Source organism: Sphaerodactylus townsendi, linkage group LG05, assembly GCF_021028975.2.
Source record: "Sphaerodactylus townsendi isolate TG3544 linkage group LG05, MPM_Stown_v2.3, whole genome shotgun sequence".
In the NCBI taxonomy this organism is placed as follows: domain Eukaryota; kingdom Metazoa; phylum Chordata; class Lepidosauria; order Squamata; family Sphaerodactylidae; genus Sphaerodactylus; species Sphaerodactylus townsendi.
Window position 1 is genome coordinate 133,576,964 of NC_059429.1, and position 15,027 is coordinate 133,591,990.

General features: G+C 50.2%; 1 protein-coding gene across 1 annotated transcript in view; it reads left to right on the forward strand.

Moving 5' to 3' along the window:
• Positions 1-14,520, forward strand: part of SCRT2 (scratch family transcriptional repressor 2) — a 34,570-nt gene extending 20,050 nt beyond the window's left edge. The window contains exon 2 of the mRNA XM_048497190.1: positions 12,524-14,520. Coding sequence (XP_048353147.1) covers positions 12,524-13,233 — 710 coding nt within the window. The 3' untranslated portion in view covers positions 13,234-14,520. The remainder of the gene's footprint in view (positions 1-12,523) is intronic.
• The last annotated feature ends 507 nt before the right edge of the window (positions 14,521-15,027 follow it).

Sequence of the window (15,027 nt, forward strand, 5' to 3'; positions counted from 1 at the left end):
GTGTGACTGCACTCGGTAAACAAGGAGAGGCAGAGGAGGGGAGGGAACAGGAGGAGGAAGATATGGAAGAGAGGGCTGCGTTTTACACAGGCCGGAAACGCAAGGACGGTTCCCAAAGAGGCAATTTCTCCATCCCCGGCCCAGGACTGCATCTTGAGTGGGACAGAAATGTAAAGGGACAGAGGCAGCTCTAGGCGCACCAAACGAAATCAACGTTTATTTTTATTTATGGAGCTGAATTTATTCTCTGCCCTTTGCTACAATCTCAGGGTGGGCCACAATAAAAACAATAATAAAAATGTATTGTCGAAGGCTTTCACGGCTGGAATCACATGGGTGCTTGGAGCAAGGAGCCAGACGTGTTTCTAGCACGCATTTTTCTCCTGACGTTTCGCCTGCACCTGAAGAGCAGATCCTCTGAAGAGGCCAGCCACAGATGCAGGCGAAACGTCAGGAGAGAATGCTGCTAGAACACGGCCATACAGCCCGGAAACCACCACACAGCACTCCCAAGCAGTAATAAAAAATGTCCCTTACTTCTGCCCCCCCGTATGTCCCTACTCAGCCTCTGCGTTCTGCAAATTTGCTGGTGGCCCCCAGCCCTTCAATGATTCAACTAGCCTCTGCCCTGGCCAGAGCTTTTATTGTTTTGGCTCTTGCCTGGTGGAATGCCCTCCCTGCAGACATCAGGGCCTTGTGGGACCTTGGACAGTTCCGCAGGGCCTGTAAAACGGTGTCATTCCACCAGGCTTGGGGTGGAACTCCTCCTCCTCCTCCTCCTCCTCCTCCTCCCTCCCTCCCTCCTTCCTCCTCCCCCTCCTCCCTCCTCCCTCCTCCCTCCCTCCTCCTCCCTCTTCTTCCTCTTCCTCCCTCTCTCTCTTCTCTCTTCTTCTCTTCTTCTTCTTCTTCTTCTTTCTTTCTCTTTTCTTCCTTCTTTCCTTCTTCTTCTTCTTCTTCTTCTTCTTCTTCTTCTTCTTCTTCTTCTTCTTCTTCTTCTTCTTCTTCTTCTTCTTCTATATCCACTCTGCCCACACCAGGACTTTTTCCGCACAAGCCACCAAAAACCTTTGCAAAACATTCGCAATCCCTTCCCCCCTCCCCCTGTTTGTCTGCTCTCACCTTGAAACAGTTCTTGGCCGGCATGTTGTGTGCCCCCCCTCCCCCAGTTAAAAAAAAATTCTCCGTGGAATCGATGCTGAAGATGCTTCCGCTTTGCCTCAAAGCAACTTGCTCCAACCGCTGGGTCAATCCACTGCCCTTTCCTGCGTGTTCCCAGCCATTGCATAACCTTCTCGAAATGCAGCGAGCAAAACTCCTGTCCTCCGTCTCTCACACTGAGGGCAACTGACTGTTATCTGGTAGAAACAGGACGCAGGGCTGGAGAGAATGTAATCCGGCAGGCAGAAGAATAAGAATAAGAGTTTGTATTTATATCCCCCCTTTCTCTCCTGCAGGAGACTCAAAGGGGTTGACAATCTCGTTGCCCTTCCCCCCTCACAACAAACACCCTGTGAGGCAGGTGGGGTTGAGAGAGCTCCCAGAAGCTGTGACTAGCCCAAGGTCACCCAGCTGGCGTGTGTGGGAGTGCACAGGCTAATCTGAATCCCCCAGATAAGCCTCCACAGCTCAGGCGGCAGAGCGGGAAATCAAACCCGGTTCCTCCAGATTAGATACACGAGCTCTTAACCTCCTACGCCACTGCTGCTCCCAGAGGCGTAGCTGGGAAAATGTAGCTCAGTGCAAAATCTGAGTTTTCCGTCCTCCCCCTCCCCATATGGGCGGCTGCCCTCCCCCGTCACGACCAAACAACATTTTTTGCCCCTGGTGTTTAAGTCAGTGTATGGACCTGGGGGGAAGGAGGAGGGGTGTGGGAGGCTATTCTCCGCACCCCCATGTGACTAAATGGCCGCAGCCCGGGACATTTGACCACACATGTCCTCCTGGGCGATACGCCCCTGCCGGCAGAGCTTCTCCAGTGCGAGTGATGCATTTGAGAAAGCAGCAGATAATTTTTTTTTCTGATCCCCCTTTCTAAACAAAAGAAGCCACCAAATGCAGGAACAAGAGGTGAAGTGGGGAGCAAAGGGCATTTAACTCTTTCCTCACCAGCTGTTTCCCCTCTCAAAATCGCCCACCTCTAGCGCCTTGAAGCTGATACCCAAAAGGATGTATATCTTCCCCCCCTCCCCCTGCAAATATCTAAAATATACACCTTTTGAATGAGACAAATAGCAGGACAGATGTTTCTGCACTGCTTTCTTTCATTAATTGCAGCTTTCCTTGTGCTAACCCACCTCACAGGATTGTTGTGAAGGTAAAATGGAGGAGGCGAGAGGGAGTTGAGCTGTTTTGGATCCCTATTGGGAAGAATAAATTATATAAATACATAGTAAAATAAATAACAAGGGAAGAGTGCAGGGAAAGCTATCATGACCTTCCAGCATGGCGTAGTGGTTAAGAGCAGGTGCACTCTAATCTGGGGAATTGGATTTGATTCCCAGCTCTGCCACTTGAGCTGTGGAGGCTTATCTGGGGAACCAGATTAGCTTGTGCACTCCAACACATGCCGGCTGGGTGACCTTGGGCTGGTCACAGTTCGTCAGAGCTCTCTCAGCCCCACCTCACAGGGTGTTTGTTGGGAGGGGGAGGGAAAGGAGCTTGTAAGCCACCTTGATTCTCCTTACAGGAGAGAGAGAGAGGGATATAAATCCAAACTCTTCTTCTTCTTCTTCAACTCTTCTCCCTGTAACTTGTTCTTGAGATTCTATGAAACTGTGACTCTTCTCCTGAACATCATATTGGTCTCTAGGGTGCTATTGGATTCGAATCTCACTCTATGCAGCAGTGGCGTAGGAGGTTAAGAGCTCATGTATCTAATCTGGAGGAACTGGGTTTGATTCCCAGCTCTGCCGCCTGAGCCGTGGAGGCTTATCTGGGGAATTCAGATTAGCCTGTGCACTCCCTCACATGCCAGCTGGGTGACCTTGGGCTACTCACAGCTTCCCGGAGCTCTCTCAGCCCCACCTACCTCACAGGGTGTTTGTTGTGAGGGGGCAAGGGCAAGGAGATTGTCAGCCCCTTTGAGTCTCCTGCAGGAGAGAAAGGGGGGATATAAATCCAAACTCTTCTTCTTCTTCTTCATAAACAAAAGTCCCAATTTAGCTGCCTGTTGAAAAAAAAATCCCTTTATTTTGGGGACCAAACCTTCCTCTTGCCAACTGAACGCCATCTGTAGTTCCACTAAGCTGAATGGAAGGGATATTTCCCCCCCTCCTTTCCCTCCACAAAGCACAGATGACTGTTTCTGGAACAGGCTCCGCAGAGGAAAGCATCAATTTCCTGACAATTTAGAGCTGAACACATAACTAGTGCCTATTCTGTGGCGAGCGAAGATTTGCCCAGAATCTGATGACTGGGCAGAGGAGGCCTTTATTGAGCTTATTTCAAGCACTATTTGAAAGGTTATTAGCCCTAATCCTGGCTAATAGTTGACGAAGGCTGCCAACTCTGGAGAGCCGGCGTGGTGTAGCTGTTCAGAGCAGGTGCACTCTAATCTGAAGAACCGGGTTTGATTCCCCACTCCTCAACACGAGCGGCCGGCTCTTATCTGGTGAGCTGGGTTTGTTTTCCCGTTCCTACATTCCTGCTGGGTGACGTTGGGGCAGTCACAGTTCTCTGAGAACTCTCTCAGCCCCACCTGCCTTGCAAGGTGTCTGTTGAGGGGAGAGGAAGGGAAAGGAGCATGTAAGCCACCTTGAGTCTTCTTCCAGGAGGGAAGGATCCAAAACTCTTCTTCTTAGGGTAGCCAACCTGCAGGCAGGGCCTGGAGAATTCTTGGAATTACAGCTGATGTCCAGACTCCTTTGTGTCTGAGGTCTCATGAGTTGATAATTAGGAAAGGAGTTGATAATAAAACTGCAAAGATTTGTCATGCCCTCATATAAAGAAGTGGTGCGATCGCACTTGGAGCACTGTGTTCAGTTCTGGTCACCACATATCAAAAAGGATATCGAAGAGATAGAAAAAGTGCAGAGAAGGGCAACGAGGATGATTGAGGGACTGGAGCACCTTCCTTATGAGGAGAGGCTGCAGCGTTTGGGACTCTTTAGTTTGGAGAGGAGACGTCTGAGGGGGGATATGATTGAAGTCTGTAAAATTATGCCTGGGGTAGAAAATGTGGACAGAGAGACATTTTTCTCTCTTTCTCACAATACTAGAACCAGGGGGCATACACTGAAAAATGCTGGGGAAGAATTAGAACTAATAAAAGGAAACACTTCTTCACGCAACGTGTGATTGGTGTTTGGAATATGCTGCCACAGGAGGTGGTGATGGCCACTAACCTGGATAGCTTTAAAAGGGGCTTGGACAGATTTATGGAGGAGAAGTCGATTTATGGCTACCAATCTTGATCCTCTTTGGTCTGAGATTGCAAATGCCTTAACAGACCAGGTGATCGGGAGCAACAGCCGCAGAAGGCCATTGCTTTCACCTCCTGCATGTGAGCTCCCAAAGGCACCTGGTGGGCCACTGCGAGTAGCAGAGAGCTGGACTAGATGGACTCTGGTCTGATCCAGCTGGCTTGTTCTTATGTTCTTATGACTGTAAAGATTAATTCCCCCAGAGAAAGTGGTCCATCAAGGCCAATGTGGTTAACTGGTTGAGGGTTGTGGACTCTTATCTGGTGAACTGGATTTGTTTCCCTGCTCCTCCACATGAAACCTGATACTCCACTTGCTTTACTACCGTCAGATCCTCTGAAGATGCCAGCCACAGATGCAGGTGAAACATCAGGAGCAAATGCTACTGGAACATGGCCATACAGCCTGGAAATCCCACAACACTCCAACATATTACTGTGTTTCCCCGAATATAAGACAGTGTCTTATATTAATTTTTGCTCCCAAAGATGCACCATGTCTTATTTTCAGGGGATGTCTTATTTTTCTGCGTTCTGTTCGTCGGGCACGCTTCCAAACAAAAACTTTGCTACGTCTTACTTTCGGGGGATGCCTTATATTTCGCACTTCTACTACGTCTTATTTTCAGGGGATGTCTTATATTCGGGGAAACAGGGTAGTTACTTATTTTTATTCATTTGCTTGTGTCTCCTTAAGAACATAAGAACATAAGAACAAGCCAGCTGGATCAGACCAAAGTCCATCTAGTCCAGCTCTCTGCTACTCGCAGTGGCCCACCAGGTGCCTTTGGGAGCTCACATGTAGGATGTGAACGCAATGGCCTTCTGAGGCTGTTGCTCCCAATCACCTGGTCTGTTAAGGCATTTGCAATCTCAGATCAAGGAGGATCAAGATTGGGAGCCATAGATCGACTTCTCCTCCATAAATCTGTCCAAGCCCCTTTGAAAGCTATCCAGGTTAGTGGCCATCACCACCTCCTGTGGCAGCATATTCCAAACACCAATCACACGTTGCGTGAAGAAGTGTTTCCTTTTATTAGTTCTAATTCTTCCCCCCGGCATTTTCAATGAATGCCCCCTGGTTCTAGTATTGTGAGATAATTTCATTTCAATCCTCTCGACAACATCCCTGCGAGTGGGGTCAGGCTGAGCAAGTGACCGACCGAGGTCACCGAGGGAGCTTCCACGGCAGAGCCAGGATTCGAACTGGGGTTTCCCAGAGATTAGTCCAACACGCTCTAACCACTACACCACACTGGCTCTCCTAATGACAAGTGGTCAACTCTGTATATTTTTGATGCTTCAATGCCATCCTTGTTAGGTCATTCCCTTTAATTAGATGGAACCCGGCGTATGAAGAATCAGTGGGAAAGAAAAGAAAGCGCTGACTTGCTGAATTCATGGCGCCTAAATGCAGGAGGCAGGAAAAGAGGTTTCTGCCTGGTTGACTTCTTAAAACAACCCTTCTTTTGCCTGTGAGTTCCATCTACTGGTGGATCTCCAGAAGTGCAACAGAAAATAGACTCAGATCTCCCTCATGAGAACATCAGAAGAGCTCTGGCTGGATCAAACCAGTAGTCCATTCAGTCCAGCATCCCATCTTACACAGTGACCAACCAGTTTCTCTGGAGGACCAACAACAGGGCATAGAAGAAGAAGAAGAAGAAGAAGAAGAAGAAGAAGAAGAAGAAGAAGAAGAAGAAGAAGAAGAAGAAGAAGAAGAAGAAGAAGAAGAAGAAGAAGAAGAAGAAGAAGAAGAAGAAGAAGAAGAAGAAGAAGAAGAAGAAGAAGAAGAGGGAGGAGGAGGAGGAGGAAGAGGAGTAGTAGTTTGGATTTATATCCCCCATTCTCTCCTGCAGGAGACTCAAAGGGGCTTACAATCTCCTTGCCCTTCCCCTCTCACAACAAACACCCTGTGAGGTAGGTGGGGCTGAGAGAGCTCCAAGAAGCTGTGACTAGCCCAAGGTCACCCAGCTGGCACAGGCTGCCACGCACGCCGGTGCACCTCCTGCTAGACTGCTTCAAGTTCTGCGCGCTACTGCTGAGAGGAGGGGCGTAACTAAGGCAAAAATCACGTGGCAAATTCACCAATTAGTAACCCCCTCTCGGCACGCACAAATAACTAGTAACCTACTCTCGGGAACCTGTGAGAACCTGCTGGATCCCACCTCTGGACCTCACCTAGAGTACTGTATTCAGTTCTGGGCTCCACAGTGCAAGAATGATATTGATATTGACAAGCAAAAGGTCTGGAGTCCAAGGCCTACAAGGAGAGACTTAGGGAGCTGGAGATGTTTAGTTTGGTGAAGAGAAGGCTAAGAGGTGACAGGATAGCCATGTTTAGATATTTGAAGGGGTGTCATGTCGGTGAGGGAGCAAGCTTGTTTCCTGCTGCTCCAGAGATTAGAACCAGGAGTCATGGGTTCAAGGTGAAGGAAAAGAGATTCCACCTAAACATCAGGAAAAACTTCCTGACAGCAAGGGCTGTTCGACAGTAGAATGCGCTACCTCGGAGTGTGGTGGAGTTTTCTTCTCTGGAGGTTTTTAAAGAGAGGCTGGATGGCCATCCGTCAGGAGTGCTTTGATTGTGTCTTCCTGGGTTTGATTCCCAGCTCTGCCGCCTGAGCTGTGGAGGCTTATCTGGGGAATTCAGGTTAGCCTGTACACTCCCACACACGCCAGCTGGGTGACCTTGGGCTAGTCACAGCTTCTCGGAGCTCTCTCAGCCCACCTACCTCACAGGGTGTTTGTTGTGAGGGGGGAAGAGCAAGGAGATTGTCAGCCCCTTTGAGACTCCTTACAGGAGAGAAAGGGGGGATATAAATCCAAATTCTTCTTCTTCCTGCCTGGCAGGGGGTTGGGCTTGATGGCCCCTTCTGGTCTCTTCCAACTCTATGATTCTATGATTCTATGGTTTGTTTTACACCAAGAGGACTCAAGAAATTGAAACCTTATTTTTAGATATATCTGTATGCCTGGAAGAATATTGATTAGATAGTTTGCATGTATGCTAGGATTTAGTTATACGAAAATTCTCAAGAAACAAATTCTGGGAAGATTCTATGTACCAACAAGACACATAGAACTGAATCCAGTGGTCCTTTGAAGCTAAGTGGAGGGGAAAAGGTTTTTAGCAGATTTCCCTCTACAATTTGTCCCCATGCTGTTTTTGAGCATTCCGTGCCCTCCAGGAAAGGCATTTGGCTACAGCAGGAAGGAGGAAGCAAGAGATGCCGTCCGTTCGTGGAAATGTAATACAGGATCCAAGTCACTGGCGCGGGTTCACAGGCAATTTGGTGCCCCAAAGATGTTCATTTGGACACAGCTCTCAGCTGGAGTCCCTTTCGGGGCCCTGCAGCTCAGTTATGACCCCATTTCCATTTTACTAACTCCTGGGCTATTTGGCAGCTGTCAATGTTTAATTCTTCAGAGAGGCAGACGGGCGCAGGTAATGAGATGACCCCTCCGCCTTTCCTTCCTCCAGGCGAGAGGGAATTGGTCAAGACGGAGAGAGAGGCTTGCAAACGGGGTGGCCTCCGTTCTGTTTTGGCATGCCTTATTTCCCCAGGGAAGGAAGCATATGAGCATCTGTGGCCTCGCGCTGTGGGGCTTCATGCGCAAGCAAGATGCTTCTTTGTCTGCTGAGGGGACTGACCCATATCTGTCTTCGCTGGCAAAGATGGATGATAGCAAGGGCCTCCTTGGATCAGACAACCTAGATTCAGGAAGGGGTTCTTTCCCCCTATTTGAAATGATGGAGTGCAAAACACGGCGGAGGTATAGAAATATTTGTACACAAGGAAATGCAGATTTCTTTACACAAGGATTGCTAGGATCTTGACTCCCATAAATAATCATAGGTTATTAGGGTGCTGTGTGGTTTCCGGGTTGTATGGCCGTGTTCTAGCAGCATTCTCTCCTGACGTTTCGCCTGCATCTGTGGCTGGCATCTTCACACGATCTGAGGGTAGCAAAGCAAGTGGAGTATGTATACCTGTGGAATGTCCAGGGTGGGAGAAAGAACCATTGGCATTGGTTGAAAGTGTTAAGGGTGCAATTTGCAGGTGCAGTTTGCATGTTTGAAGTGTTAAAGGCAGAGGTGGGATCCAGCAGGTTCTCACAGGTTCCCGAGAGTAGGTTACCAATTATTTGTGTGTGCCGAGAGGGGGTTACCAATGGGTGATTTTGCCACGTGATTTTTGCCTTCGTTACGCCCCTCCTCTCAGCAGTAGCGCCCAGAACTTGAAGCAGTCTAGCAGGAGGTGCACCGGCGTGCGTGGCAGCCTGCGCCGGCGTGCATTCGTTTCCCGCCCAAGGACCGGTGCAGCGGCTGCGTCCTTGCCACAGCCCAGCCCTGGAGTGCCGGGCCACGCCCCATCATGCCCTGCCCAGCCCCATTGGCGCTACGCCACAGTTTGAATCCCACCACCATGGGAACCTGTTACTAAAATTTTTGGATCCCACCACTGGATATATATATATACCTGTGGAATGTCCAGGGTGGGAGAAAGAACCATCGGAATGGGTTGAAAGTGTTAAGGGTGCAAGTTGCAAGTGTAATTTGCCTGGGTTAAGTGGAATCCACCCATTTCAGCCTATGTCTATAACACTGAAGTTGCATCATCAAGTAGTGAGGGCATCCACATAGCAGTTGCCCGGCATTTTAATCCATTTGATTGCTTCCTGCAGACATAGGTTTATTTTTATTCATTTATTTATTTATCTTCTATATATATATATATATATATATATATATATATATATATTTCTGCTGATAGATAATCTCCCAAAGTATTGGACTGATTGCTTTGAAATTTTCACACAACATCGCACTCACGTGTGGCCAGGTTTGCATACTGTTTCCACACCTCCTGTTGTGTACATGTCACAACTGTGGCTGTTATTGTGAATCTGCCACACCTGTGACAGTTGGAACCACAGTTCTGTTCCGCAACACCGCCATCTGCTGGCCGTCAAAGTAACATCCTCTGATACAAAAGAACCAACCATGCCTTCCTTGAAAACCATTGCCTTATGGAGTGAAAGGGATGCGGTGGGCTGTCTGCATATGGCCCACCCACCCTAGCAGAGGAAGGGGAAGGTGAGGGAGGATCCAGGGGTTTGCTGGACCAAACGCTCTGAAATTTGAACACAACGTAGCTCATGCTTCCCAGCGTGTTTTACGCTAGATAATTCACCTGCAAGGGAAGGGAGTGAAAGGGACAGGACCAGCCCACCTGAACATGGCCCACCCACCCTAGCGGAGGAAGGGGAAGGTGAGGGAGGGTCCAGGGGTTTGCTGGACCAAACACTCTGAAATTTGAACACAACGTAGCTCATGCCTCCCAGCGTGTTTTACGCTAGATAATTCGCCTGCAAGGGAAGGGAGTGAAAGGGACAGGATCAGCCCACCTGGACATGGCCCACCCACCCTAGCAGAGGAAGCGGAACGTTAGGGAGGGACCTGCAGGGTTGCCATGCAAGGGAACGGGAGAGAGGGAGGGGAGCGAGGGGCCCCTTGCCCCTCCCCTCCCTTGCAAGCATTGTGCAATGACACATGTTCAACCCGTTCGCTTCCCCTTTTCTTCCTTTTCCACTTCACCAGACTCAGCCACAGCAACGCGTGGCCGGGCATGCTAGTTTATTATATTTATATACCGCCCTCCCCCGAAGGGCTCAGGGCGGTGAACATGAATATATGAATAGAGCACAAAATAAAATCAATAAATCTCAAATCATTAAATAAATCATAATAAAATGGCTCTATAGTCTTTGAATCATTAAAACCCCATTAAAAGCAGGGTATTAGTATCAAATACAATAAATAATACAACAAGAGGTGACCTACTAACTAATCCCCTAAAAGAGGGGAGGGACGGCAGGATCCACAGATGTTAACGGGGGGGGGGCATCAGCAGCCAGCCTCCCCGAAGGCCCCGGTGGAACAGCTCGGTCTTGCAGGCCCTGCGGAATTCGTTGAGATCCTGCAGGGCCCGCACAGGTGGAGGGAGAGCGCAGGGCCCGCACAGCTGGAGGGAGGTTACGTTCCACTAGCATCAATATGGTCCTGTATTGATCAGTGTAGATTGCATTCTGTGACCATCGGTACATTTCCGCCTGCTGTTACTGGAAATCCTACCTACGCAGTCTAACGTTTGATACAGCATGTGAACTTGAGGAAGTAATCAGGCATGAACAGTTTATAAGTATATAGGCTGGGCTACCATTATAAACACTTCCCCTCAAGAAAGTAGATTTCCCCACTCCAGAATATTTGTGCATATTTAACCGATTACTTGCTTTATCTCAGTGATGGCGAACCTTTTCGAGACCGAGTGCCCAAATTGCAACCCAAAACCCACTTATTTATCGCCAAACGCCAACACGGCAATTTAACCTGAATGCTGAGGTTTTTGTTTAGAAAAAACAGTTGGCTCTGAGGTGCATGTTACTCAGGAGTAAGCTTGGTGAAGCAACCATGCAACGCTTCGAATGGATGAATCATGACCCTAGGAGGGTTTATTCAGAAGCAAGCCCCATTGCCAGCAACTGAGCTTTCTCCCAGGTAAAGGATCATGCCCAGGCCAGCCTAGGGGTGTGTGTGTGTGTGGGAGGGGTGATTTTCCACCCCCACCCCCCACATGATGAACTCTCTGCATGCGTGCCCACAGAAAGGGCTCTGAGTGCCACCTCTGGCACCCGTGCCATAGGTTCACCACCACTGCTTTATCTGTTAATTTACTTTGTTTATGTCACACCTTTCTCGCCAGTGGGGGCCCAAAGTGGTCGATGGCATTTTCCTCTCCTCTGTTTTACCTTCGCAAGAACCTTGTGAGGTAGGTTAGGCTGAGAATAGGCAGCAGGCTCAAGGTCACTCAGCACGCCTCTATGCCAGAGTGGGAATTTGAACCTGGGTTTTCCAGATCCTAGTTTAATGCTTTATCCACTATTCCAAGGCCGTTTCCGCACGGCTACACTGGGGATTGGGTCGGCGTACATGACGCCGACCCAACCCACCCGGGACCGTTCGCACGAATGGTCCTGGTAATGAAAGGGAAGACGGCGCTGCAGAGAGCCGTCACCCGATCAACCTACCTTCTCTGCCACCATCCGGCATGTCGCCGAGGCCAGGGAACACGCCCCTCCTGCCCTGTGCTACCGCTCCAGAGTCACAAGGCAAGGAGGTGTGTCCCCGGGCCTTGGCGACGCGCCGGACAGTCGCAGAGAAGGTAAGTCGATTGGGCAAAGGGGGGGAGGGATGGCGCCTTCCAGCCGCTGCCGTTCACACGGCAGTGGCTGGAAGCTGCCGTTTTCCAAAAACCTCGCTCGAGGAGTGAGGTGGGAAAATGGCGGCTTTGAAGCATCTGTGCCCCCCATGCGAACAGCTCCCTGGGGATGGCGTTTTTGCCATCCCCAGGGTGCTGTATTTGGCCCGTGCGGAAAGGGCCCAAGATTCATTAATCTATTAAGATTCCTAGGACTGTCTATATTGTGGCCATTGTGGGTTTACTGGGCTGTATGGCCGGGGTCTGGCCACAGCCACAAAGCTCAGAAAACCCACAACAGTCAGTTGATTCGAGCCATTAAAGCCTTCGACAATATATTGTTTACAACGTCTTAAATTGAGGAATTACTCCAGTTGCAGTACACATGCCCTTTCCACACTACCAAAATAAAACATTTTGGGTCAGGAAATAAAATATTGTCCCCCGGGTTGCGGCCATTTGGTCACGTGGGGGGCGGAAAATCACCCCCGCACCCCTCCTCTTTCCCCTCGGGTCCAGACACTGACTTCAAGATTTCATGTTTAAAAAGTTGTTTGGTTGTGGTGGGGGAGGGTGGCCACCCATATCGGGGGGGGGGGGGCAGAAGGGGAGCAGAAAACTCAGATTTTGCACTGGGCTACATTTTCCCCCAGCTACACCTCTGTATGGTGATATATCCCTCCCAAGACTCTGCCTCCAAAATCTCCAGGTATTTCTCAACCTAGATCTGGCAGCCGTAGGGTAGGTTCATATGGAAGGAGACTTTTGTAAAATGGAGGGAATGCGGTCTGCATACGTGGACTGGATAATCTGCAAACTCTGTATGTTTCTCCCCCAGGATACCTCCAAGCCTGCCTTACGCCTTCGGGATACAAGGGTGAAAAGAAGCGCGGCCTCCGTTTGCCCTCCTCAGACCCTGTTTACACCCCCATCCATGAAGACTACAGCGACCCCGAGAGCCCCCAGTCCAGCCTCTCTGCCCACTACTTCAATGGCGAGGCGGCCGTTACGGAAAGCTACTCGATGGACGCCTTCTTCATCACGGACGGACGGTCACGGCGGCGCAGCGCGGACCAGCGGCGCGGCAGCCACCGCCACTCCTGCAACGAATGCGGCAAGAGCTACGCCACCTCCTCCAACCTCAGCCGGCACAAGCAGACGCACCGCAGCCTGGACAGCAAGATGGCCCGCCGGTGCCCCACCTGCAGCAAAGCCTACGTCTCCATGCCCGCCCTGGCCATGCACATCCTGACCCACAACCTCAAGCACAAATGCGACGTGTGCGGCAAGGCCTTCAGCCGCCCGTGGCTCCTGCAGGGACACATGCGCTCCCACACGGGCGAGAAGCCCTTCGGCTGCTCCCACTGCGGGAAGGCCTTCGCCGACCGCTCCAACCTCCGGGCCCACATGCAGACCCACTCGGCCTTCAAGCACTACAAGTGCAAGCAGTGCGAGAAGACCTTCGCCCTCAAGTCGTACCTCAACAAGCACTACGAGTCGGCCTGCTTCAAGGGCGCCGAACAGGACGCCTGCGCCGAGGAAAACTGAGGCACGCGCTCCTGGTGGGCCCAGCCAGGGAACGAGGGGCAAAGAAGACAGCAAGCCATTGCCTTCAGGGGGAGCAGAGGTGGTCTTGGAAGCGCGGCTTCAAAACAGTGTTGCCAACATCCAGGTGGGGCCTGGAGATCTCCTGGAATTACAACTGATCTTTGGACAACCGTGGACTCCTTGGCATCACCTTCCACTAATATCACACCTTGCTCTCTGGCGCTCGACTGCTCATGTCCCATCTTCCTCAGGCTCCGCCCCCAAACCTTCAGGAATGTCCAAACCTGGAATACGCAACCCTACTACAGAGAGACTTGACCAACCGTACGGAAGCCATTTTGGTATCGGGACGAGTATCTTTGGGCAAGCGTCTGCTGTCAACTCGTCCTTCTTGGAAATCAAGCAGATCTTTGGGAAGACGTCCGCCATGGGTTGCCCCGTCGGCTTTTTCACCTGCTGTGACCTTTGCCCTCTTCCTTGTTTCCCCCATCCTTTTCCAATAGCAATAACTCCTCTGGTTGGGCAAGCCGGAAGACTTTCCTTCAGAGGCCTTTGGCTTGTCCTCTCCAGGAGAGCCGCAGAACTTCTTCAGGATGACTAAGCGAGAGAGAGGGGAAAGGGGGAGGAGCCGTTTCTCTCTCTCTCTCTCTCTCTCTCTCTTTTGGAAAACTCCAGGTGTTATTTATTAATTAATTTATTTAAGCTATTTATTTAGTGCTGCTCTTCCTCCCCGTTTCGCGGGAGGGACACACAATCTTCCAGCCCAAAACCCCTGGGAAGCCAAGCTCTTCCGGGGTACGGAGCAAGCGCGGAAGCTGTGAAACTGTTTGAAGTAAGGTGGTAGGGTTATTGGGGTGTCAGGGAGGGTTATTGGGGGGAGTGTTCAAGCGACTAGAGCCAGATGTTGGGGAGGGCGGCGGGTGGGGAGAGATCATTTTTTTCCGAACAAATTGATCCTTGGGAACAAGGAAGGGATCGATACGTTATGTTTGACACGGGGCACTGGGACTTTCTGTGAATGGGGAATCGGGGGACATACATTGAGAGGGGGAGAAGTGCCCACAAAATCTGTGATGGACGTGACGCAAGACTGCCAGAAATAGGTAGAAGGAGGCAGGATAGGGCTACCAGCCTCCAGGTGGGTCCACCATATTCAAAATGTTATTATGGGGTGGGTATACTATATAGGTACAGTCAATGCACTTTTACACCCAAAAAGCTAATTCATTTGTCCAGTGATGGGATCCAAAAATTTTAGTAACAGGTTCCCATGGTGGTGGGATTCAAACTGTGGCGTAGCGCCAATGGGGCTGGGCGGGGCACGACGGGGGTGTGGCCGGGCATTCCTGGGCGGGGCATTCCTGGGCAGGGCTGTGGCAAGGACGCAGCTGCTGCGCCGGTCCTTGGGCGGGAAACGAATGCACGCAGGCGCAGGCTACCACGCATGCCGGTGCACCTCCTGCTAGACTGTTCTGCACGCTACTGCTGAGAGGAGGGGCGTAACTAAGGCAAAAATCACGTGGCAAAATCACCAATTAGTAACCCCCTCTCGGCACACACAAATAATTAGTAACCTACTCTCGGGAACCTGTGAGAACCTGCTGGATCCCACCTCTGCATTTGTCCCAAGACAATAATGATTTTCAGATCTTTATAATATAATGTACATGCAAAAACGCTTTTCTAATCATTAACCAAGATGAATAAATCATTCAAAATTTACAGTACAAAGAAATCATAACAGCATACACTTTTGTCAATCATCAATCACCAAACATATTTTGGCTTGGACAG